Source organism: Chiloscyllium plagiosum, chromosome 7, assembly GCF_004010195.1.
Source record: "Chiloscyllium plagiosum isolate BGI_BamShark_2017 chromosome 7, ASM401019v2, whole genome shotgun sequence".
Lineage (NCBI taxonomy): Eukaryota > Metazoa > Chordata > Chondrichthyes > Orectolobiformes > Hemiscylliidae > Chiloscyllium > Chiloscyllium plagiosum.
This window is the reverse complement of record NC_057716.1, coordinates 71,784,674-71,812,199: the sequence shown is the minus strand read 5'-3', so window position 1 is coordinate 71,812,199 and position 27,526 is coordinate 71,784,674. Positions and strand designations below refer to the sequence as shown.

Below are 27,526 nucleotides of genomic sequence, written 5' to 3'. Positions count from 1 at the left end.
TTGAGACCACTTATGACCTGCCAAGTGAGTTTTTCTCATTTCCTTACTTGTGTAGTTGAATAGTTTTGGAGCTGTCCTGCCAACCTCATATTCAAAGACCATTTGTCTCCAGTCCTGAGTTCTTACCCTTCTCCACTCCTGGCTTCCTAGCCTTCCACTGATCTGCGTCCTCTCCATACACCCTGGTCTCCCCTTACAACTGACATTGGCCTGCACAGAAGCTTTGCCATTCAGATACATACCAAGAACATACGCATCAGAAATTCTAGTCAGGGATGTTTTAGAAACTCAGATTTACAATTAATTATTTTAAAAACATTTCTCATTGCAATTGAGAAATTTAGCCCAAAAGTAAGCTTTATTGTGTCTTCTTCTGAACAAAGGCAGCAGGTTGTCTTTCTTGCTCTTACATCTATAGGGATTCCACTCTCAATACAGCAGACAAAGATAACATTTGGCAGATACTTGGGGTTCTACAACAGTACCCCATTTGATGTCTCGGAAACTTCAGTAAATTTCTCATCACTCATTGATCCAGCTTTTTTATTCCCGAATTATAAAAGTGAATTTGAAATTCAGGTCCCACATCAATTTTTAGTACTAAATGTTGGCTACAAAAGGACTTGTTTTCACCCTTTTGCCTGAAATCTACTTCTTCCTCCAAAGCTATGGTGCCATGTTATAGGATCAGAGAGATGTACAGCACGGAAACAGACCCTTCAGTCCAATGCATCCATGCTGACCAGATATCCTAACCTAATTTAGTCCCATTTGCCAGCACTTGGCCCATATCCCTTTGAACCCTTCCTATCCAAATGCCTTTTAAAAGTCCTTATTGTACCAACCTTCACCACTTCCTCTGCCAGCTCATTCCATAAATGCACCAACCGGTGTGAAAAAAATTGCCCCTTAGGTCCCTTTTAAATCTTGCCCCTCTCACCTTAAACCTATCTCCTCTAGTTTGGACTTCCCCACCTCAGAGAAAACACCTCGGCTATTCACCTTACCGAGATCGTTCATGCTGATCCAATAAAATTCAAATGCTTAGTGTTACAACTCCTTGCAGCTGGTGCAGTAACTGCAGTTCTTTGCAAATTAAATAGTGTGTGGTGCATTTCTGGTGGACTAGCATGAAAACAGGGATTCAAAAGCCATAATGCAAGACAACAATAATAACAAGGTCAACAAGGTAGCAGAACATAACTTACAAATAAAATATTAGTCCAAGAGTTAAGGATCAATGTTCATTGAAGACCAGATTGTCCTCATAATACAGGTAATTTTGTTAAAACGCATATTTTGTCAAAATGCATATTTTGTCAACATGAATTCGCTGTAATGCAACTGACTAATTGGAGATGCTATACTACAGTGCAAACCTTTAAAACATTTGTTGGCAGTAATGCAATTACTGCACCAATAAGCACTGTTTCCAAAGCGCAATTTTTCTAGTATGCAGGGTTGCACAAGAACGCAACGATTGTGTTATAGAAGAACTGACTGTATAGGTAAGCAATATAAAATCTAAAGAGGCCACAAAGCATGTAATTTGTTGAAGGAACAATTGAAATGGTTATGCAATTTAAGGATATAACTAAATCACAGTAAGCCCTTGTGTGACCTCTAAGACTGTATAAAATTGCACGCTGTGCAGGCTCAAATGGGTGGGCACAATATGGCACAGTTTCCCTATCTCTGAGCCAGAAGGCAAAGGTTCAAGTCTCATCTACTCCAAAAGCAACTCCCAACAGTTGATTTGAAAATACTCATAAGGAAAACTCAAACTGTTTCTAAAGAAAAAAGTCCATCTCAGATAATACTATTTCTTTTGGAGGGAAGTTAATGCTTAATTGTATTTTCTGCATTTGCAGTAGATCAGTGAATTGTGACAACACAGTAGAAAGAACCTTCTAGTAGTGTTGAACTATAAAGCATTGAACAACATTGTCCCTCTTAGCTGCAGTAAATATTTGCTCCTGAAAAGTGTCTTTTGGGAAAAAAAGCAATACATCAAAGAATATCCATGTATTAAATATTTCATATTCCAGTTGTATAAAGCTTTCTTTATACAAAGTGTCACATGACCAATAATCCATTTTAATTAACTTAGAATTAAATGAATGCTAAACGTATTTATGTCATCACATTAGGAGGAGAACATTTTGCAAATGTGCAGTCATAGTGTCTGCAGTTGTAATATCACTGACAAGCACAGCAGGTCAGGCAGCATCTGAGGAGCAGGAAAATCAATGTTTTGGGCAAAAGCCCCCCCCCGCCACCACCTCCCCATTTATCTCTCCACCCTGGAGGCTTCCTGCCTCTATTCCTGATGAAGGGCTTTAGCCCGAAACATTGATTTTCCTGCTCCTCGGATGCTGCCTGATCTGCATTCCATCACTATCACCTCCTGTATCCTCTTGCTCCCTCCCATGGCTCTTGCTGCATCCTTCGACATTGGCTTGTATCTTGATGGATGGCAGAGATTCAAGGGGAGAAATGAAGGCACTGGCAAGGGGCAGTGGAAAAAGTAGTCTGATATGAGGTAAAGCAGCAATGTTTTGAAAGTGGGCCATGGTAAAGGCAGGCAATAGTTGGGAGATGATGTTATACGACACACAGTAATGTCCTCAGCGGCTGGAGAAACCATGTATATACAAGCAGCTGCAGTAGCAGTTAGTCTTTTAAGTGAAGTATAACAAGTGGATCACTGGACAAAGTAGGAGCTTCTTTACAGCAAAATCTTACACCATGAGTCTACCAGTAATACTGTGTTAGAACCACAGAAATATACGGCACAGATAGAAACCATTCAACCTACTAAAAGAGATCTTTGAAAAGGTTGTATTTAGTTCCACTTCTTTACAATTTTTTGCAAATACTCATGCAAGTTCCTCATCAAGTAACTATTCAACTCTTATTTTCAAATTACCAATGCATTATCATTTCAAGTAAACTTCCAGATTCTGACAACTCTGGAAAAAAAAACACATTTCCCTTCTAGATCATTTGCTATGTATTCTAAATCAATAATCAAGTTATTGCCCATATGAGAGGGAAATTGTTTTAAAAAATCCACTTACTTTAGTGAAAATCTGTTAGCTCACTTCTTCATTTTCTCTGTTCATAGGAAAAGATTTTTAAAAACCATTTCAGTATTCTAGAAAACCTCCTCTGCACCTTTACAAAAGCTTTTATATTATTCTTAAGTTATGATGTCAAATTGTCCACAATGCTCCAGCTATGACTTAACCAGGGATTTATAATGTACCACTTCTCCTAACAAAGTTAAACCACTGCTTGTGTCTCTTTACTCATAAAATATGTTCAAACAACCATGAATATTCACAAATTGAAAACATTTCACAACAAATATTTATATTACAGTGGAATTTACACCAAACTAACTAGTACAATACACTAGTTTTGCCGGCGTACGAATGCAAACAACTTACCAGAAGAATTATACAAGGTATTTTTGGATTAAATGATGACTGGGGATTAAGCTCAATCCATAGTACAATGGTAATTGTCAAGTGGTTGCAGTCAATAAAATTTGATCAATAAAATAATATTTTACCCACAACGAACTAAAACCATATTTTTGCAAACCTGTTCTACTTTGTATACGAATTCGCACTGAAATATTTGGCTGAAATATACTATATCATTGATTGCCCTTTTTAAAGGAGACCATAAAAACCTGAACTTTGAATCATTAAGTACAACACTCCAACCATAAGTGAAGGGTTGATCATTATTTAAAAACAAAACTTCAGTACATCAGTAAATTTACATGATCTAATAAAAAAGAATGGAACTACTTACTTGACTGTACGGAGTTCCTGAGAATCAAAGACAAATGGTGTACATAACTGTAGAAGCACCATAATACGAATACATACAGAAATGTATTTAGTACAAGAATGCAGAAACTGCAACTTCTCACAAACAAAATTATGGTTTCTGTTCTTTTTTCAAAACCACTGACTCATGGAATTCAATATATATGGAAAAATCTTATGTCATCTAATTCATCTTAAATGGACGTTCTTTGAGAGATCAGAGATAGATTCAACTTGAAACATACAGTATTAAAGATACTGAAATCTGAATCAGTCTTTTAAGAAAATATGGATTATGTAGTGTATCCACAGTTTAACCAGGCAACACCTTAGTAATATTGTTGTTTGAACTGTGTCTCAAAGTTGTAAGTTCCCTTTGCTTCTGTGAACATTAATTTGATATTTCCTCTTGGTTAGATTAATAGGATGTACACAGAATGCTAAAATTGGATTGGTTCTTAATCAAAGCCATTTTCCTTTCTCCCTGTAGGTGAGTCAATACAGCATTACTGATATATGTTGTACTCTAGGTATGTAGCTCTTCAGTATCAATGTTGGCTAGTATTTTCCAAAAATCTACTGACAAAAATAATGGTCCAAAAACAGTTTATCCTCACATTCACAGAATAGTATTCTATTTTCAAGTTGAATTAAAAGTTTGATACATTCAGTAAGGCAGATAGGTTGTATTGAAAGCTGAATTTTCCACAACAATCTCAAGCGATATACAAGTAATTCTGCTGTTTTGTTTGTAATCCACTGATATTCCCAACAGGTAGCAGTTCTAAGTGTATGCAGTGTCTTAAGAGAGTTGAAATTTCATGGGTGGGACTTTTGAACAGGCACTGAAAGAATATGGATTCATCAGAACTTCAGGAGATTGTCTGAGCGCAAAAATACTTGGTGGATTTATCTTCGGTCTAGGGACAAAAACAAGAAAAAGAAACAAATTGAATTTCTTTACCTTTGAAAGAGAGATACAGGTATTCATACCAAATTATATTCATATTTCACATATCAATAAATTTCTTAGTACTTTGAGCAACTGGAAATAGAATGCAATTAATAAAAATAACCATTAACTCAAAAACAAAGCACAGAGCCTTTAGCTTTTTTGTACCTTGTTAAGTGCATTATCAGCTTATAATGAAACAAAGGCCAACAGAACCTCCAGGAAATGAAAAGAAAAAGACAACAAAACAAAGAGCTATTAATATATTGAACTCTAGGATGGGTTCATTTCCCATTTAGAAGGTATGTAGGATATTTTTCAAGAGTCATCTCAGTTTTACAATGCTGTGTTTACAGTAGTCAGAAAATGTGTTGCATTAGGTAAAAACAATGACTGCAGATGCTGGAAACCAGATTCTGGATTAGTGGTGCTGGAAGAGCACAGCAGTTCAGGCAGCATCCGAGGAGCAGTAAAATCGATGTTTCGGGCAAAAGCCCTTCATTAGGAATACAGGCAGAGAGCTTGAAGGGTGGAGAGATAAGTGAGAGGAGGGTGAGGGTGGGGAGAAAGTAGCATAGAGTACAATAGGTGGAGGTGGAAGATGAGGCGTTCTTCCTCCAGGCGTCTGGTGGTGAGGGAGCGGTGGTGAAGGAGGCCCAGGATCTCCATGTCCTCAGCACAGTCGGAGGGGGAGTTGAAATGTTGGGCCACAGGGCGGTGTGGTTGATTGGTGCGGGTGTCCCGGAGATGTTCCCTAAAGCGCTCTGCTAGGAGGCGTCTAGTCTCCCCAATGTAGAGGAGACCGCATCGGAGGCAATGGATACAATAAATGATATTGGTGGATGTGCAGGTAAAACTTCGATGGATGTGGAAGGCTCCTTTAGGGCTTTGGATGGAGGTGAGAGAGGAGGTGTGGGTGCAGGTTTTACAGTTCCTGCGGTGGCAGGGGAAGATGCCAGGAGGTGAGAGTGGGTTGTAGGGGGGCGTGGACCTGACCAGGTAGTCACGGAGGGAATGGTCTTTGCGTTAGGCGGAAAGGGGTGGGGAGGGAAATATATCCCTGGTGGTGGGGTCTGTTTGGAGGTGGCGGAAACGTCGGCGGATGATTTGGTTTATGCGAAGGTTTTGTCATCCCAGGAACATGATACAACTTTAAGTAAGTTATTGGGTAACCAACTAGAAAGCAAGTCCTGTTGTGTGCAGCATGACCAAGGTTAAAATGGACAGAAGATAAAATGGAGATTATGAATCAGGATGTACCAGTATGATGATGCCAGGTGTTAATCTATTGAAGAGAATAGTTGAAGCAAAAGTGAAAGAATTCCAGTTCTTAAATTCTAACATAGAAATTAGGGAAGGACTAAAAATACCTTACAGTTTTAGCAATGAAAATACTGAAGAAAAAATGTGCAGGCAGACAGAAATAAAATTTCAAAATAAAGTTTAAAAAGAACAACAGACCATACTACATTCAATAAAAAATAGGAGGTAGGGTACGATTATGGAAGGAGACGAATAGTGAAGGATGAATTGTCCATAAGATTTCAAACCTTTCATTTTGCTATACCCAAGACAGAGAATTACTAAAAACCTTTGCCATCTATGCAAGTAATAGGGATTGTCAGAGAACTTAAAATTACTGTAAGGAAAATAAAGAGATGTAATGCTGGTGGATGCTACAGAGATAGAAAGGAGATAGGCCATAGAATAACACACAAGCAATGTATTATAAAAATACGTATTTTAAACTCAAGCTTCAAGATGGGAGACCGGCCAGGAGATCAGTGGAATACTTGTACTTAAAAGGTAATAAAGACATAGATAAGAGTTTCAGCCTAAATGAGCTGAGGGAGGGCTATGCTTTAAGTATTATGAAGGAAGTGAAAGTAGAATTAATCATTTGAAAGATTTTTAATGCTGTATTGAAGTCATGGCGGAAATCAAGTTGCAGTCGAGAGAGGAGGGAGCTGAGTACACTAAGGACATTAGATTTGAAGAGGGAGGGTCACTCGGCCCAAAATGTTAATACTGATTTGTAGATTAGATTCCCTACAGTGTGGAAACAGGCCCTTTGGCCCAACAAGTCCACACTGACTCTCCAAAGAGTAACCCACCCAAACCCATTTCCCTTTGACTAATGCAACTGACACTATGGGCAATTTAACATGCCCAATTCACCTAACCTGCACATCTTTGGATTGTGGGAGGAAACCAGAGCACCCGGAGGAAACGCACACAGACACGGGGAGAACGTGCAAACTCCACACAGTCAGTCGCCTGAGGCTGGAATCAAACTTGGAACCCTGGTGCTGTGAGGCAGCAGTGCTAACCACTGAGCCACTGTGCCACCTTCTCTCTCTCAACAAATGCCTGCCAGACCTGCTGAGCTTTTCCAGCAATTTCAGTTTTTGTTAGATCCAAAGGAAGTTGACAGATAAGGAATCATCAGCAAACGAGTAGCTAGGTGAACTAATATGATTTACAACATATGTAAATATACAAAGATTATCATGCATTTCTTTAATGATCGAAATATCCCCAAATACAGATGAAGCAGAATTACAGCCATCTTAAAATAAAGGAGTGCCATGCTTATCAAGGTTTTAAGCTGGTAGCTGTCGAAAGATCATCAGAAAAGGGTACAACTCACAACCAGCCTTAGGCCTATTCAAATTGTTCTTGTCATTTTAAAATGCACAGATATGTAAAAAAGACAAAGTTCAAAAGCATCAGTATGGAGATTTTCCTTCTAACGGTGGATGAGGCTAATCTGCCCAAGGTAACCTATGCTTTCATGGATATTCAGACATGGAATAAATTTTCATATATTCAGGGAGTTAGCAATCTGGAAATGGTAAATATGTTAATGTCCAACAGTATAATCTTATACCTGGGTTCATGAACAACAATTAGTTCCTTCCTCCTGAGAAACACCATGCATAGGAATGAGGCTTTCACACTGCTCACTGTCCTCTGGAGTTCTGAAAAGAGATTATACTCATTTATTGATTCGTTGATTACTCCTTGTTCAACAGAATCTGAGAAGGATTTGAAATACTGTTTGTTAAAAAGAACACCAAAGCCAATGTCAAAGGATAACATTTGCTTGTCATGGTAACATAACAGTGAAAAAATTAAAGAAAATGTTTGCTTCTCTGGTGAACAAATAAAGAAGATTAAACCTTACAATGGTTTAACCAATGTTAAATACATCTTCATATATTTCCATTGATTTAAGTTGTGATAGTGACAGAACATTTGTATGCAAGGATAACCCCAGAATTCCTGTAAATTGAAATTACTCGAAGTAAAAATACATATCACCAAATTGCATGCAAGCCTAACGTGCTGAAATAAAACAATATTGATTGGTATCACTTAGTCATCCATTTTACTCTTTTGTGTGATTAATTAGAGGCAGTTGATATGCCATCATGAGGCTTTGCTTCTGGTGGCATCATCATAAAGAGGCAACTTGTTTAAAATGTTAGTATGCTGACTTTGATGCGTCTTTGAGTCAGTATGTCTAATGCATAAAAGAGAGCAGAGTAAGGTGACTAAGTAAACAGTTGTCTGCCCTTGTGACATTGAGGAATATTCAATCATTTCACCCAATTCTTTCTTTTGAAGGCATAAGCTTTTATTGGGGTATTTTGCCAATTGTACCATCTGCTGTCTAATGTTTTTTCATGCCTGGACCTGGTTAATGCATACCAATGAACAACATGACCATGGTGGGCATCACAATTATTATTACGTATATGCGCATACTGTTATAAATGACTCTTTCTATACTCATTCAAAGGATTGCTGGCTCGGCCAGAATTTACTGCCCAATCCTAATTTTCGATTGAGAGGATGGTGGTGAGCTGTCCTTTTTCAAATGCTGTTGGCAAGGTCAAAGGACCTTTGGTGAAGTGTTGCAATGCACTTTGTAGATGGTACAAGACTGTGTTGATTGTGTAGGGATTGAATACTGAAAGTATGTGAAAGGGCACCAAACAAGCTGGTTCCTGGGTAATGTCAAACGTCTTGAGCCTTGTTGGAGCTATATCTACCCAGGCAAGTAGGAGTATTCCACCACACTCCTGGTTCGGGCCTAGTGGATGTGGACAGATTTTGACCAGCTCTTGTAACCACAGAATTTATGTGGTTAGTCCACTTCAATTTTTGGTCTATTGTAACCAGATATTCAGCAATGATAATGCCATTGAATATCAAGGAGTGAAGGTTGGATTCTCTTTTATTGGAGATGATCATTACCTGGCACATCTGGTTCAATACTATGTGCCACATTCAGCTCAAGTCTAAGTGATATCTAAATCCTGCTGCACTTAGACACAGACTGCTTCTGTGCCTGAGGAATCATGAATGGTGATTGAATCATGCATCATGGTTCAGACCCTTCAGTCCAACTAGCCCATGCCGACCATATTCCCAAACAAAACCATTCCCACCTGCCTCCATTTGGCCCATATCCCTCTTAACTTTTCTATTCATGTATTTCTCTTTTAAATATTGTAATTGTACCTGCATCCAGCACTTCCTCTTGCAGTTCATTCACACACTAACCACTCTCTGTGTATAAAAGTTGCCCCTCATATGCTTTTAAATTTTTCTCCTCTCACCTTAGAAATATTCCGAGTTTTGAACTCACCTATGTTAGGGCAAAGACCTTTGCTATTCACCTTATCTATGCTCCTCATGATTTTATAAACCTCTTTCAGTTTACCCCTCAACATTCTATGCTCCAATGAAATAAGTCCCAGCCTATCCAGTTTATTTTTATAACTCAAACCCTCTAACCTTGCAACATCCAGATAAGTCTTTTCTGAACCATCTTCAGTTCAATAATAACCTTCCTGTAACAGGGTGACCAAAACAGTGCACACTACTCCTGAAGAGGCCTCACCAACATTCTGTACAATCTCAACATGACATCCCAACTCCTATACTCAAGGTCTGAGCAATGAAGGCAAGCATGCAAAATGCCTTCTTAATCATACTGTCCACCTGTGATGCAAATATCAAAGAATTATGTACCCGAACCACTAGGTCTCTTTGTTCTACAACACTACCCAAGGCACTACCATTAACTGTATAAGTCCTGGCCTTGTTTGGTTTACCAAAACACAATACCACACATTTATCCAAATTAAACTCTAACTGCCACTTCTTAGCCCATGGTGCCAAATATTGTGCAATCATCAGTGAAAATCCATACTTCTGGCCTTACAATGGAGGAAAGCACGTCATTGATGAAACAGCTGACAATGGTTGGACTAAGGTAATGTCCCCGAGGAACTCCTGCAGAGATATACTGTAGCTGAGATGATTAGCCTCCAACAACCACAACCATTTTGTTTGTGCTGGTATGACTCCAACCAGCAGAGAGTTTGTCCCAAATTTCCATCAGCTCCAGTTTTGCTAGGGCTCCTTGATATCACGTGTGGTCAAATGCTTACATCTTGAGTGTAGCTCTTTTCAGCTGTGTGAATATAAACCTAGATCAGTGACCAGTTTATTGTTGATTAAGTGCCAATTGATGGCACTGTTGATGACCCCTTCCATCACCTTGATGATTGAGAACAGACTGATTGGGTTACAATTAGCTTTTCTGCAGGTGGTTTCTTTGCCCACTTTTCACCTGATGTCATGACACCTCATGATGTCTGAACTTAATGTTGAAGACTCCCAGAAAAACCTATCATTTCTCCAACTGTGTGCCACCGTTGGTGGGTCTGTTGTATCTGGACAGCACATCCCTGCGATGATGATGACACTCCTTTGTGTAGTGTGAACTACGATTCTGTGAGCATGGCTATGGTCAGAACCTTGCTCAACTAGCCCATGGAGCAGCATTCCCAAATTTGACAGAAGCCCCAGATGTTAGCAAGGAGGACTTTGCAGGGTTGACATGTCTGAATGTCAGGTGGATTAAGTCTGCAGTGGGATGGCCCATGAACAAACAAATTGGCCCTGTTGCCAATTTAGGCTCTAAAGTAGGCATTTAATGCCTACTTCAGGATCTCATCCCCCTGTTGTTAGTGTTAAATCAGTGACAGACAGGTGCCTTGTGATTTGGCAAGCATGGTGAGAAGTCACATGATACCAGGTTATAGTCCAACAGGCTTATTTAAAATCATAAGCTTTTGGAGTGCTGCTCCTTTTTCATGTGAAGTGAAGAAAAGCAGACAGGTACAGAATTTATGGGCAGAGAGATCAAAATATCATATAAATGGGAGAGTAGAGTGTCAATAGGCTTAACAGTAAGTCTCTGCAGGTTATCAAAAATGTCAGATGGTGAGTGACTGTGAACACATTGGTGATCAAGACCTTTGATACACACCTGTTCTATGCACCCTCATCGCACGTACATCTCCCATAGGAGACTTCTACTGCCTTCCAAAGACACAAAGTCAACACACCTGGTCGTCCCATCACATCAAGCAACAGGACCCTGTGAGAGAACTGCTCTGATTATGTCAAGTGCATCTTGAAACCCATTGTACAAGGAACCTCCACTTTCTGTCACAACACCACAGACTTCTGACAGAAACTCCACAGACCAGTCAAACCCAGAACATTCCTCCTCACAATGGACGTATTGGCACTCTATCCCAGCATCCCCCAAGATAAGTGCATCACTGCAACGGCACCAACTGCCAATTTCCAGATGGCATCCTACTACTCATCCGTTTCATCCTTGTCTTCACCTTCAGTAAGCAGTTCTTTTTCCAGTCACACGGAACAACCTTGGGGACCAAATTTGCACCCCAATACACCAACCTTTTTTTGTATAAGTTCATGCACAACTTCTATGCTGCACAGGACCTCCAATCAATGCTAAACACCAGATACAGCAACATCATTTTCCACCTCTGGAGTTGTCACGAAGAATCACTGAAACAACTATAAAACATTATCAACGAGTTTCATCACACCATCAGATTTAGCATGGACTACGCTTCAGAATCAGTCTCATTCTTGGACACACCCAATTCCTTCAAGGATAGACAACTCAGTACCTCACTCGACCACAAGCCCATGGATAACCTCACGATGACACACTTCTCTAGCCTCCACCCTAAACATGTTCAAGAAGCCATTTTCTACGGACAAGCCCTGTGTATACACATGATCTGCTCAGCCAAAGAGGAATGTGACGCACACCTAAAGATGCTGAAAGATGCCTTAATTGGAACGGGATACAATGCTCAACTCATCAATCACCAGTTCCAAAACGCCACACTGAAAAACCGCAATGACCTCCTCAGAAGACAGACACAGGACAAGACTGACAAAGTACCCTTCATCTTCCAGTACTTCCCCGGAGCAGATAGACTATGCCATGTGCTTCGCACCCTTCAACATGTCATCGATGAGGACATACATCTTGCCAAGATCATCCCTACGCCCCAACGTCTCTTCAAACAAACACCAAACGTTAAACAGACCATTGTTCGCAGCTAATTACCCAGCCTTCAGGACAACATAGACCACAGCACCGCACAACCCTGCCATGGCAACCTCTACAAGACATGTCAGACCATTGACATGGATACTACCATCACGTGTGGGGACACCACCCACCAGGTACACACCAGATACTCACGGGACTCAGCCAATGTTGTCTATCTCATATGTTGCAGGTAAGGACGTTCTGAGGCATGGTATCTTAGTGAGACCATGCAGATGCTATGACAACGGATGAATGGACACCACACAACAATCGCCAGACAGGGATGTTCCTTCCTGGTTAAGGAAAACATCAGCGGATAAGGACAGTCAGCCTCCAAACTTCCTGTAAGCGTCTTCCAAGGTGGCTTTTGAGATACACAACATCATGGAATCGCCGAGCAGAAACGGATAGCTAATGAAGACGGCCTCAACCGCGAACCTGGATTCACATCACGCTACATGTAACCCACCATATTGTTCTGTATTTGTAAAATCTTCCTTACTGTCCTATTTTGATACCAGCACATTGATAACTTGTTATGATCTCTCTACATTATTTAATTTGTATGGTTTTAGATCACTTGTTACTTTGGTTAGATCCTCAGCACGTAACCCTTGTACATATCATTTTATTCCTGTCATTTTGTTTGTCTGCAGCACTACGTTATTTTTAGTTTGTTGGAATTATCTCTCTGACTCAATTAATCAGACTATAGGTCATCTCTTTACTTGCTATTCAGCTGTTGGCTTTTGGTCACCTGCAGAGACTTAATATTCAGCCTATCAACACTCTACTCACACCATTTATATGATCTTTTGATCTATCTGTTTACTGAACTCTCTGCCTATAAATTCTGTGCTTGTCTGCTTTTCTTTACTTCACCTGACGAAGGAGCAGTGCACCGAAAGCTTGTCATTTCAAATAAACCTGTTGGACTACAACCTGGTGTTTTTTTTAGATTAGATTCCCTACAGTGTGGAAACAGGCCCTTTGGCCCAACAAGTCCACATCGACCCTCTGAAGAGCAACCCACCCAGACCCATTCTCCTACATTACCCCTGACTAATGCACCTAACACTAAGGGCAATTTAGCACGGCCAATTCACCTAACCTGCACATCTTTGGACTGTAGGAGGAAACCGGAATACCCGGAGGAAACCCACGCAGGCATAGGGAGAATGTGCAAATTCTACACAGACAGTTGCCTGAGGTGGGAATTGATCCTGGGTCCCTGGCACTATGAGGCAGCAGTGCGAACCACTGAGCCACCGTGCGCCTTCTGACCTTGTCCACCCAATCCAACACCGGCACATCCACATTTGGCAAGCATGACAGGGAAATGTGTGCCAGTTATTTGCAGGTCTCCCCGGTAGGATGGGGGTTACTCATTCAAAAGGCATTTGTGGGGGAGCAAGTCTGCCAAAAGCCACACACCTGCTCTTACTGCTGAGCCTTCCTTGTGATCCTTCTTCACAGTCATTACTCACCACTGATGTGCGATTTATCATGTTGTCATACTGATAGAGATAAATATCTCCTTTTAAAAAAATTTCAATAAATGAGTTTCTAATCCTAGACTTAAGCCCCAAGTCTGTCAAGTGCCTGAGTAGAACAGATTAGCACGAACATTCCTGAAAAGAGGCAACCAGAGCTCTCGGTGGTTTACAAGCCAGCAGCCGAGATCCTGATCAGGTCTAAAATTTTGCCTGGGAGTCAGTACCAACTCAGAATAAAATCTGGGATGCTCAGAGCTTTCCAAAACTTCATAGTAAACTATTGCGGCAACTGTAAAAATATAGCTTTTCTTTCCTGATTATTTAATTTTAATGTGATGACATTACAAATGCACACAAATGTACTTTACTGACAAACTTAAATGGATGAACACTTCAAGTACATTTTTTTTAATTTAGAGAAGTCAGTTTAAATTGATGAATAAGTTCAAGAGCATGCTAAAAATAGACCAACTAGACTTACAACAATGGTGACAAACCCTAGAGTTGACATGGGAATATATCCTCCTTCTTGATTAATTTAACAAAATTAATAAAGGAGATATGCAATTACATTTTAGAAGAGAAAAATGCAAATTGCAAATCTAGGTCAAGTGTTTAATCTCATAATTTAACCTTATGGTTAACTTCCCTTTGGCAGGCTACACATAACATTTCATTAAAACAACACTCTGGAGTTTAATAATTGCGCTGCCCATTATATTAGTTGAACAAGTAAAGTTATTCACTCTGCTGTCTACAGACACAGGACTTTGCACAGTTTTTGTCATCTCACAGATTTTCTAGATGAATGATTCAATATACTTTCTTGTGCTTAAGTTTGCACAAGATTGCAATATTTAGTGGATTGCAACTAAACGAAGATTGTTATAGTTAATGAATGCCAATCAGCTAAACCCCAACAACACATAGGCCATGAGCTTCTCCACTTAGGCAAAGGCAGCTTTAGGGAGTTCAATGTGTGACTTGAACGGTGGTGTACAAGAGAGAGGTTTAGACTTTTGGGACATTGGGATCATTTTTGGAAAAGGAGAAAGCTGTTGAGAAGGGCTTCACCTGATCTGAAAAGCAACTAATCTCCTGGCTGTGGTGGAATGGATTAAAACTTATAAGGTGGGAGGGGTGGGTTGATAAATGTTTTGGATATACCAGAGAGGGCAAAAGAGAGATGATGGCGAATGGGAAAAAGGAAGGAAGGGAAGGATTCAGTATTGACAGGGAACAAAGAAATAATCTCCTCCCACTGGCAAGAAAGAGGTAAGAGCAGGGTTAAATTGCAAGTATATAAATGCACGGCATGTAGAGAACAAAACTGGGGTACTGGAAGCCGAAATTGCTCTATGGGTTATGACATACTACCATTGAATAAACATGGCTCAAGCCCAGAACAGGACTGGATACTTAACATCCAGGGGTATAAGGCTTTTAGTAGAAACAGGGTGGGTAAAAGGGGAGGAGATGTAGCATCTTGATCAAAGACAGCGACACTGCTCTTGAATGAGATATAATTCCTGAGTAACTTATGGGTGGAGGTGAGAAACAGAAAGGGAGCAGTGACCTTATTAGGTACATATTATAGATCTCCAAATAGTGGGGAGGAAGGAGAAGACAGTATTTGTAGGCAGATTATGGACACCTGCAGGACAAGTATGATTGTGATAGCGATAATTTCAATTATACTTGTGTAAACTGGGACAAAGATGAGGCAGGAAAGGGGAGAAATTCCCGCAATGTCTGCAGGAGAATTTTCTGGAGCAGTACATTTCTAACCCTACTGGGGACAGGGTTGCACTGTATCTGGTCCTGGGAAATGAGGCAGCCCAAATGTTGAATGTCAATGTGGAGGAGAATTTGAGAAAGTGATCATAACATAATAAGGTTCAATATTAAGTTGGAAAAGGATAAAAATCAGTCGATTATTAAGATCCCAGACTGGAAAAGGGCAGATTTTAGGGGTCTAAAAATTGAACTGGAGCATATTGATTGGAAATACACTTTGGTGGATAAAACAGTAGATGAAAAATGGGAGAATTTCAAAAGGGAGATGAATAGGGTACAAGCTAATACATGCCCCAGAGAAATAAATATCCACATCTAGAATACCCTGGGTGACTAAGGATATTGATGAGAAAATAAGGAAGAAAAAGGAGGCATATGATGCACACCGGAATTTTAATAGTAATAGAAATAAGAAACAGTGTCTTAAATGCAGAAGAGAGGCTAAGGTTGGAATAAGGAAGGCTGAGAGGAAGCATGAGGAAAAGATGGCAGGTTGCGCTAAAACAAATATTCTTCAAACATAATAATAGTAAAAGATTAGTGAAAGATAGAGAGGGGCACATTCCAAACAAGCAAGGTAAACTGCGCACTGAAGCAAAGGATATTGCAGAGATACAAAATGAATATTTTGCTTCTGTCTTCACCAGATTAGAAGATAGTGACAATGCCCTCATTGAAATGGGGATGCTGAGCAATTTAACAGGATAGTGAAAGATAAAGAGAAGGTACTAAAAAGGCTGGCAGAACTCCAAGTAGAGAAGTTGTCAGGCCCAGATGGGATGCATCCTAGACCAAAATGTTAAGGGAGCAAATTGAGGAGCTGTTGACAGAAATTTTCTAGGTTTCTCCAAACACAGTGTTAGTCCTGGCAAACTGGAGGATTGTAAATGTGACACTGTTGCTTAAGAAAGGGACAAAGGATAACCTAGGAAACGACAGACCTCTAGCTTGATGTTAATAGTAGGAAAACTGATGGAGGCCACAATACAGGATAAGATAAATGTACACTTAGAGAAAAATAAGTTGATACTAGACAGTCAACATGGCTTTGTCAAGGGCAGGTCATACCTAGCAAATTTAATTGAGTTCTTTTGATGAGGTAACACAAGAGTGGATGAGCATTGTGCTGTAGATGTATATTTGAACTTTCAGAAAGCATTTGATATGGTGCCACATGACAGGTTGGCTAGCAAATTAGGGCAGCACAGTGGCTAGCACTGTTGCCTCATAGCACCAGTGACCCGAGTTCTAAGCCAGCCTCAGATAACTGTCTTGGATGAGGAGTTTGCATGTTCTCCAGGTGTCTACGTGGATTTCCTCCCACAGTTCAAACATGTGCAGGCGAGGTAAATTAGCTTTGCTAAATTGGCCTATAGTGTCCAGGATGGTGTAGGCTAGGTGGATTATCAATGTGGGGTGATTGGGATAGGGTGGGGGTCTGGGCCTGGGTGGGATGCTCTTCAGGGTGTAGACTCAATAGACTAAATGGCTTCTTTCTGTATTGCTAGGATTCTATGAGTGTAGAAATGTTTGGGATTGATGGGTCCTTGGCAACATGGATTATAAATTGGCGAAAGGACAGGGTAGGTATAGATGGGCATTTCTCAGGTTGGACATGAGGTGAAAATGATTTTCCCCAGAATCAGTGTTGGGACCTTTCCTCTTCCTGATTTATGTAAATAGTTTGGAAATGAGTGTTGAAGGCAAAAATCACTAAATATATAACCTATGCAAACTTAGGGAGAATAAGGAATTATGAGGATGATGATGAGCAACTTCAGAGGGACACTGACAAGTTGGCTCAGTGGGCAGACCTGGTAAATGAGTTATAATGCAGAGAAATGTGAGGTAATGCATTTTAATAGAAGAAACATGGAGAGACAATACAGGCTCAATGCTCTAACTTGAGGGAGTACAGGAGCAGAGGGACCTTGGGGTTCATGTGCATGATTTTCTGAAGGTGGTCAGGCAAGTTTAAAAATTGTTATAGGATCCTTGGGTTTATGAATAGAGATAGAGAGTATAAAAACAAAGAAGTTCTGGAATATTGTGTGCAATTCTGGTCTCCTTCCTATCGGAAAGATGTTGTGAAACTTGAAAGGGTTCAGAAAAGATTTACAAGGATGTTGCCAGGGTTGGAGGATTTGAGCTATAGGGACAGGCTGAATAGGTTGTGGCTGTTTTCCCTGGAGCGTCAAAGGCTGAGAGGTGATCTTATAGAGGTTTATAAAATCATGCGGTCTTGGATAGGATAAATAGACAAAGTCTTTTCTCTGGGGTGGGGGAGTCCAGAACGAGAGGGCATAGGTTTAGAGTGATAGGGGAAAGATATAAAAGGGACCTAAGGGGCAACTTTTTCATGCAGAGGGAGGTGCGTGTATGGAATGAGCTGTCAGAGGAAGTGTTAGAGGCTGGTACAACTACATTATTTAAAAGACATCTGGATGGGTAAATGAAGAGGGAGGGTTTAGGGGGATATGGGCCAAGTGCTGGCAAATGGGACTAGATTGGGTGGTTGGCATGGATGAGTTGGACCGAAGGGTCTGTTTCTGTGCTGTACATCTCTATGACTCTAAGAGATACTACACCTCTACAAATCATTGGTCACATCACATTCGGAGTATTTGTCTTCAGGCACCTTATTTAAGGAAGGATGTTAAAGCTCATGAGAGAGTTCAAAGAAGATGTACTAGAATAATATCGGGAATGAAAGATGTTAGATTAAAGGGAAGATTAGGGTGATTGGGCTTATTCACCTTTGAGCAGAGAAGATTAAAAGCTGGCTTTACGGAGGTGTTCAAAATTATGAACAATTTTGACAGGCTAAAGAAGGATATTCTGTTGGTCTGCCAGAAACTAGCAGTCACAATTTCGAGATTGTCAGTAAAAGAGTTAAGACTGAGACGAGGAGAAGCTTCTTTACTCAAAGTTGTTAGGATTTGGAATGTGCTGCCTGAGAGAGTGATGGAGGAGGATTCCATAAGACATTTCAAAGAAAGTTGGATATATATTTGAAAGTCATGATTTTAGAGGGTTATGGAGATAGGGCTAGGCAGTGGGTCTAGCTGGAGCTCTTTCAGGAGCAGGTATAGACAGTATGGAACAAATGGCCTCCTTCTGTACTGTAAAATTGTATGATTCATGATTCTAACAATGCATATCGAACAGAAGTAGGTCAAATGGCTCCTGGAGCTTGCCCCACTATTTTACAAGATCATAGATGATCAGATTGTGGTCTCAGTTCTAACCTCCTGCCTTCTCCCATAATCTTGGACTGTCTTATAGATCAAAAACTGTTCAATTCAGCCTTGAATATATCATGTGAGCCAGCCTCCAACATTTTCCAGAAAGCAGAATTCTAAAGATTATTCATTCTTCTGAGAGAAGAAAATCCTCTCAATCTGAAACGGGAAATATCTTATTCCTAAACTATTCCTCCTTGTTCTGGATTACCCCCTCTCCCAAACAGAAAAAATATTTCATTGTCAAACCTGTCATGCCTCCTCAGAATCATATTTGCTTGAAAAGATCAACTGTTACTCTTCCAAACAGCAATGAATACAGTATAACCTGATTAACCTTTCCTCATAAAACAGTCTCTTCGTTTCAGGAACCACTCTCGTGAACTTGCTCTGAATTGCTTTGATACAAGCGTATCCTTAATAAATCAGAACATCAAAACTGCACCTTGTATTCTGGGTGTGGTCTCACCAATGGCATGCACATTTGCACAAAATAGGTCTACTTTTATACTCTATTTCCTTGTAGTTTATGTGCATCTCTCTGTACTGCAGCATTCTGCAGTTAAACCATATTTCATTTTTCTACCCTACCTTCCAAATTGGAAAAGCTTCGACTGATTGCCTAAACTCCTCCTAATACTTTCTTAATAATGAATTCCAGCATTTTCCCAATGGCTGCTGCAAGGTTAACTGTGCAATAGTCAGCAACACCCTCACTTCTGAAATTACAATGGAGGAAAGGTTGTTGATAAAGGATCAGAAGATGGTTGGGCCTGGGCCTTATCCTAAGGAATTTCTCCAGAGTCGTCCTGGAGATATGATGACTGGCCTGCAATAACTACTACCATTTTCCTTTGTGCCAGTATGACTCCAACCAGCTTTAGCTCATACTTGGAAATACTACGAACAGTTTTGATTCCCTCATCTGAGAATGGATATACTGGAGACAGTCCAGAGAAGGTTCACTGGGTTGATTTTGGGTATGGACAGACTTGCTTATGAGAGGTTGAGTAGGTTGCCCCTGTGCTCACTGGAATTTAGAAGAGTGAGAGGCAACCTTATTTAAACTTTCAGGTCTCCCAGAGGACTTCACAGGGTAGATGCAGAGAAGTGCCTAGGGCATGATCATAGGAACACAGGAACAGGAGTTGGCCATTCAGCCCATCGAGCCTGTTCTGCTACTCATTAAGATTATTGCTGGTTTGTGGCCTAACTCTATTTGTCTGCCTTGGGCCCCTATCATGAGATAACTTTGCTTATTAAAAATTCATCTATTTCAATTTTAACAATTGAACTAGAATCACTGTTTGAGGAAAAGTGTTCCAAACTTTACTATACTCTTCACGAAGCCCTTTCTAACATCTCTCCTGAATGAACTGGCCCTAATTCTTCGATTATACTCCCTGGTTCTAGAATCTTCAATCAGTGGTCACAGTTTATCTTTATCTACCCCGTCTTTCCCTGTAAATATTCTGAAGATCTCGATTAGATCACCCCTTAACCTTTTAAGTTCTAGAGAATTGAGGCCTAATTTATTTAATCTCCTCTCATAACTGAACCCCTGAAGTCTGGGTATCATCCTTATAAACCAGTGTTGAACTCCCTCCAGGGTCAAAACATCCTTCCTAAGGTGAGGCACCCAGATCTGCTCACAGTACTCCAAGTGGGGTCTAACTAAGGGTTTTGTATAACTTTAGCATGATGTCTGCACCTTTATAATCAAGCCATTTACATATGGCGGACAGCATTCCATCAGCTTTCTTGACTATTTTCTACACGTATTTATGGCAGTTCAAAGAGCTATGCACCTGAAACCCACAAATCTCATTAGACATCTAACATATTTAACTTTGTGTCTTCTTAAAAAAAATCATTTTGGGGCCAAATTGGATAACCTCTCACTTACTTACATTAAAGTCCACCTGTGACTACTTTGCTCATTCACCTAATCAATCACTATCCTGTTGTAATTTTATGATATTGTCAACACTGTCTATAATGGGCAGCATGGTGGCACAGTGGTTAGCACTGCTGCCTCACAGCGCCAGAGACCCGGGTTCAATTCCCGCCTCAGGCAACTAACTGTGTGGAGTTTGCACGGTCTCCCAGTGTCTGCGTGGGTTTCCTCCGGGTGCTCCGGTTTCCTCCCACAGTCCAAAGATGTGCAGGTCAGGTGAATTGGCCATGCTAAATTGCCCGTAGTGTTAGGTAAGGGATAAATGTAGGGGTATGGGTGGGTTGTGCTTCGGCGGGTCGGTGTGGACTTGTTGGGCCGAAGGGCCTGTTTCCACACTGTAATGTAATCTATTCTAAAATCTAATCTAATACTGCCAAACTTTGTGTCATCAGCAAATTTGGATATTTGATTTTTTATGCCATTTTCCAAGTCAAAAATGAATATTGTGAATAACTGAGACCCGAACATAGATTGTTGTAAGAAACCACTGATCATGTCTTGCCAGTTTGAGTACTTGCCCATTTATACCAATTCTTTGGTCGTAAGTTTGCTTGCTGAGCTGGAAAGTTTTTTTCAGATGTTTCGTCACCATGCTAGGTAATATCATCAGTGAGCCTCTGGTGAAGCATTGGTGTCATGGCTATCTTTCTGTTATGTGTCTTGGTTTCTTAGGTGGGTGATGTAATTTCTGGGTCTTTTTCTCAGAGAATGGTAGATGGGGTCTAAATCGATGTATTTATTGAGAGAGTTCCGGTTAGAATGCCAGGCCTCTAGGAATTCTCGTGCATGTCTCTGTTTAGCTACGATGGATGTGTTGTCCCAGTCAAAGTGTGTCCTCCCTCGTCTATATGTAAAATACTGGTGATAATGGGTCAAGTCTTTAGGTAGTTAGTTGGTGTTCATGTATCCTGGTGGCTAGTTTTCTGCCTGTTTGTCCAATGTAGTTTTTTTTAACGGTCCTTGCATGGTATTTTGTAAATGACATTCGTTTTGCCGGTTGTTTATACAGGGTCCTTCAGGTTCATTAGCTGTTGTTTAAGTGTGTTGGTGGGTTTATGGGCTACCATGATACTAATTTCCAAGATGTCTTTGATGTAAGGTAAAGTGGCTAGAGCTTCTGGGCACGTTGTGTTTGCTTGTTTGGGTTTGTTGTTGGGATATCGACGGACTGTTTATTGGGTACCCGTTCTTCCTGAATACGTTGTATAGAAATATTCTTCAGCTGCTCGTAGTTCCTGGGTGCTGCAGTGTGTTGTGGCTTATTGAAATAATGTTCTGATGCAGCTCCGGGTTTTGGGATGTTTGCTTCTGTAGTTAAGCATTTGGTCTGTGTATGTTGTTTTTCCTGTAGATGCTGGTTTGAAGTTCTCCATTAACTGTTTGTTCTACTGTGACATCTAGGAATGGGAGTCTGTTGTCGTTCTCCTCTTCTTTTGTGAATTTTATGCCAATAAGAATATTGTTGATGGTGTTGTAGGTTTCCTCTGATTTGTTTTGTTTTGTAATCACAAAGATGTCATCCACGTAGCGGACCAATGTTTGGGTTGGATAGTTGGGAGGGCTGTTTGTTCAAGTCTTTGCATTACTGCCTCTGCGAGGAACCCTGATATCGGTGATCCCATGGGCATTCTGTTGATTTGTTTGTAAGTTTTGTTATTGAATATGAAGTGGGTGGTGAGGCACAGGTCTACTAGCTTGTGGTTGTTGTCCTTCCTAATGGAATTGATGCTGTCTGGTGTTTGTGTCCTTGGTTCCTCTAGTAGTGCAGCCCATGTTTCTTTGGCCAGGTTGATGTCAATTGATGTGAATACGGCTGTTACATCAAAGGACACCATTATTTTGTCCTCTTCTATCTTGGCGTCTTTGATGGTGTTCAGGAATTCTTAGGTGGAGTGAATGAAGTGGCATGAGTCTTCTCCTAGGTATTTCAGTTTTTGGTGGAGCTCCTTGACTGTGGGCGGCACGGTGGCACAGTGGTTATCACTGTTGCCTCACAGCGCCAGAGACCCGGGTTCAATTCCCACCTCAGGCGACTGACTGTGTGGAGTTTGCACGTTCTCCCCGTGTCTGCGTGGGTTTCCTCCGGGTGCTCTGGTTTCCTCCCACAGTCCTAAGATGTGCAGGTCAGGTGAATTGGCCATGCTAAATTGCCTGTAGTGTTAGGTTAGGGGTAAGTGTGGGGGTATGGGTGGGTTGCGCCCCGACCGGGTCGGTGTGGACTTGTTGAGCCGAAGGGCCTGTTTCCACACTGTAATGTAATCTAATCTAATCTGTGTGTCGGTGTTCCAAGCAGTGAGACTATGGGTCTGAGGGGGGGGCCCTGGTTTGTGTACTTTAGGTAGTCCGTTGAAGTAGGGTGCGTTGGATCCATCCCGTTTTATTTTTTTTGGAAGTCTTTCTTGTTTAATTGTCCTGATTTCTGAAGCCTTCTCAATGTGGATGTGACACGGGGTTTCTAGTTGTGGAGTCTGGTCTATCGCCACCTGTTGGTAAGTGTCAGTATCTGCAAGCAGTGCCTTCGCTTTTTCAATGTACTCCATTCTGTTTAGAATGACGGTCATGTGCCCTTTGTGTGCAGGTAGGATTACAATGTTTTTGTCTTTTTTCAGCCTTTCACGGGCTTTCCTTTCCTGTGTGTTGTGTGTGTTTCCTTCCTCTTGCCGCTTGGTATTGGTACAGCTGTCTGTCTGATGGTCTGGGTTTCTTCTGAGAGTCCATTGTCCTTCAGTGTTGAATCTAATGCTGCTGGGAAGTCCTTTTTTTCTACATCTCTGTAGTTCTAGTTTAACCCTCTTACTAGGATAGCTTTTTCCATATCTGTTAGTGGCTCGTCTGATATGTTTTTTATTCAAGCCTCTGTAAGGATACTAGTGATAGTGGGTAGTGTCTTTTGGTAGCTAGTTGGTATTCATGTATCCTGGTGACTAGATTTCTGCCTGTTTGTCCGACGTAGTGTTTTTTCACAATCCTTGCATGGTATTTTGTCTCTGTTTTTTATGAGTTTGTCCAGTTTTTCCTGTAAGGTAAGTTTTTTAAAATTTCTATGTTTGCTAATGTTTGATGCTTATGGCTCAAGCTAGTGTGTCTGACCATTCATGGTCTGTCACGTTAGTATATAAAGTTTTTTGGCGCAAAATTTCCCGATTATATCTATGGAGTCGATTGGGGGCATTGTTAACCATTTCTCGCAACATTCTGCAGCCATTCTGTTCTGCTATTCTTTTGACTAGTGGGGTGTTGAGCAGTAGTTCACATTTAAGACATTTTGGTAGTACCTGATTCCTGAAACATTCATGTAGGAAGTACAGTTGTTTGCAGGTGGCGCTCAGTTGGATGGTGTTGCTTTCCTATCTTCAGGCTAGTTTTAGCGTATTGCACCCATAGGTGCTTGCAATTTTTGAGAAGATTTACAGTTCAGGTTGAAGTTCAAGGTGTAAATTTGCTCGCTGAGCTGGAAACTTTTTTTTCCCAGACATATTAGGTAACATCATCAGCCTCCAAAAGACATGACCCACTATCACTAGTATCCTTACATACAAAATGAGGAAGGACACCACTTTGACTGGGACAACACATCCATCTTAGGACAAGCTAAACAGAGACACACATAGGAATTCCTAGAGGTCAAGCGTTCTAACCAAGAACTCCATTAATAAACACAGCGATTTGGACCTCATCTACTCTCCTCTGAGAAAAAGAATCGGAAAGGATATCACCCACCTTAAGAAACCAAGACACAAAAATAGAAAGTGGGAAATAACACCAGTGCTTCAGCAGAGGCTCATTGATGATGTTATATAGTATGGTGATGAAACGTCTGAAAACAAACCTACCAGCTTAGCAAGCAAACTTACAACGTGAACCTCAACCTGAGCTACAAATGTTCTCAAAAATCATACCAATTCTGTTTTGTGTCACTCAGTACATATTGTTGTTGGAAACGATCTTTGTCACACTCTGGAAATTCACAACCTTTCTGGCAGATGCTAGTCTGTCTCTCCAGTTAACTTTTCATTAGTCTTCTTAATTTCTTGATGTACCTGTAGGTTATCTGACAGTGACTTCTTGACAAGGACACATTTTTGACATCTACACCTTCTAACCTCTTATCAGTTAAGAAATACTCTGCATGTTTGTTCCTATTACCAAGTGAGAATCTCATGTTTTTCCACATTGTATTTCATACTTTTGCCCACTCACTAAGTCTCTCAAATCCTCTTAAAGCCACATTTCATCTTCCTCACAGAACACATTCACACATAGCTTTGTGTAAAGCCTTGATTCAAATATGGACAAAAGAACAGCTGAAACCATAGATGTTGCGAAAGTGACTGGTCTTAACACCAAGGTCAGGCAGCATCCGAGGAGCAGGAGAATTGACGTTTTGGGCAAAAGCCCTTCATCAGGAAGGGCTTATGCTAGAAACATTGATTCTCCTGCTCCTCAGATGCTGCCTGACCTGCTGTGCTTTTCCAGCACCACAATCTTGGACTCTGACCTCCGGAATCTGCAGTCCCTACTTTCTCCTGCCCTTAATATCAAGGTCACATTTGACAAAGTGTAGCCCAGTACTAATCCAAGTAACTTGCAGCTTGAGGTGAAGAACTGATTGACGTGTAACTTTTAAATAAAAACCAAAAGGAAAAAAATGAGATAATGATATGGGTGAGTTATGGTTAATTCAATGCAAGTTTCCAGCCTATATTATCAACCAGACTAATCAAGTATGGATCTCAAGGTCTTCTGATTATAGAGGGTAGTGATAACAGGATTGGATGATTCTGTAAATCAGCCAATAATTGCTAATTGTCAGTCATGGCTTCAAATATATAGAATATTGCTTCTGTCAAAGTAAGTATTGGCCCTAAAATGAGATGAGGAGCTTCAATACCAGAATATACTGATCCAAGAGTTAACTATCAACCTCATTATTATTTAACAGAAATAGTGAAGGCTTCATAACTGTGAGCAGTACAACTGTATTTATAATCATAAGCATTTACAACACAGGAAAATACCCTTCGGACCATTACATATGTGTTTTCTCTGTAATCCTGTATCTTCATGCTTCAATTATGTATTCAATGCACCTTTATAAAACTCCACTGCAGCCCAACATCATACTGGCAAAGTCCCACCAACAGTGAATGAAGAAATTTCTCTCAAACTTTCACTGTCCTTTCAGTCGTAAGAAATGAATTTTTTTATAGCTCTCTTATGTCCCAAAATCATTGTAAATATCATTTTTAATTGCTATTTTAAAGCATGTTTGTGGTCTTTTTACTGCCATTAACAGCTAAAACATGTATCAATGGAAAGAGCACTGCAACAATATAACACAGTACTTTTGACTCCACATTGCTCTAAATGAGCTCTCATCTTCAATCAGTACTCGCAGCATACATACTATTAAAAAAAGACAGTACCTCTGAATGCGATGCTTCCTGCATATAAATGCAAATATCCGCCTCAGGCCAACCATTACTGGATCCCAGTTATTATAGTGACATAAAAGTGTTGCAATGAAGAAAGAGAGGAAGACTGGAATCGATCCTGCAAATAATAACCATGAAAACTCCACCTAAAAAATTAAAAATGAAACATAAGACTTTCTGAAACAATGCAATATCTTGTTCAATTTAATTGATCACATTGCAAAATGTTTCTGACTTCTAAAATATCTTCTTTCTCAACCTCATTTATGTTTTAAGTTAAACTTGTTTAACGATATTGCCAAGATACATTTTACAATTTTACAGTATTATACATAAAATACTACACATGTGCAATAATGTTGCTTTATTACGGGATATAATTCTTTATATAACATCCTTTAACATATGAAAATATTGAGAGTATCACCATTATGCTCCAGGAAGGCCAGCAGAATTCTAAGGATTATATACATGCAAGTTATCATCTTTGAAGCAAATGCTAGGGATTCTTAGGGAATAGATAGTGTCTACAGTATGAAAATAAATTATTTGGCCGAACTGATCTATGCTTTTGTATCTAGTTGAAAAAGGGATGGTTCTGAAGAAGGGACACTAAACGTGAAATGTTAATTCTGCTTTTTCTCCACAGATGTGCCAGATATACTGAGCTTTTCCAGCAATTTCTATTTTCAGCATCTGCAGTTTTTTGTTTCTTTTTCAAAAAAGAATATTTTTGAGGATAGCCATAAGGCATCATCCAAATAGACTTATAGGCAGAATAGCTCAGTTCTTAGTCTACTACAGAAAAAGCTAATTATTTGCTGACTATTTCATAAGTGGCAAAGGCAAGACAGTATAATTGTTGATTTTGTCCTTGAATTGTGAATTTGTCGTGATGACAGCACAATGAAAAGCTTCAACAAATTGTTTTCCAGCGATACAAAACAATATTAAACTTGTTCTATAATATAATTCCAGATCTTTTAAAAGAATAATCACTTATTATCTGTCTTTCAGAGATAATGAAGGGGAAGAATATGGAAGGATTTGAAAATGTTAATGAGAGTTTTAATAACCAGGCCTTACCACATTTGGAACCATGACAGGTCAGCAAGCATAGAGGTAAATGAGTAAAAGTAATTTGGCGTAAGATAGAACATGGGCAGTGTATCAGATGATCTCAAGTTTACAGAAGGTAGAATACAGAACATCAGCCTGGAATAGTCTGAGGTGATGGCAGTGAATTGGAGAATTGCCAATATTGTGTTCTTGTTGAAGAGTAAACCCAGCAATCAGATCAAGTTTGGTGGCGGTGAAACTTTTAGAAACAATTATTCAGGATA

The 27,526-nt window shown here is 40.2% G+C and overlaps 1 protein-coding gene across 8 annotated transcripts in view; it reads right to left on the bottom strand.

The window, feature by feature from the left end:
* Nucleotides 1-2,826: 2,826 nt before the first annotated feature.
* Nucleotides 2,827-27,526, bottom strand: part of LOC122551689 (solute carrier family 35 member F5-like) — a 107,678-nt gene continuing 82,978 nt past the window's right edge. For all 8 annotated transcript variants that reach the window (XM_043694011.1, XM_043694016.1, XM_043694014.1 and 5 more), the window contains 3 exons: nucleotides 26,175-26,329; nucleotides 7,685-7,775; nucleotides 2,827-4,762 (listed from right to left, as the gene is read on the bottom strand). In XM_043694011.1, the coding sequence (XP_043549946.1) occupies nucleotides 7,691-7,775; nucleotides 26,175-26,329 (240 nt within the window). In that variant the 3' untranslated portion in view covers nucleotides 2,827-4,762; nucleotides 7,685-7,690. The remainder of the gene's footprint in view (nucleotides 4,763-7,684; nucleotides 7,776-26,174; nucleotides 26,330-27,526) is intronic.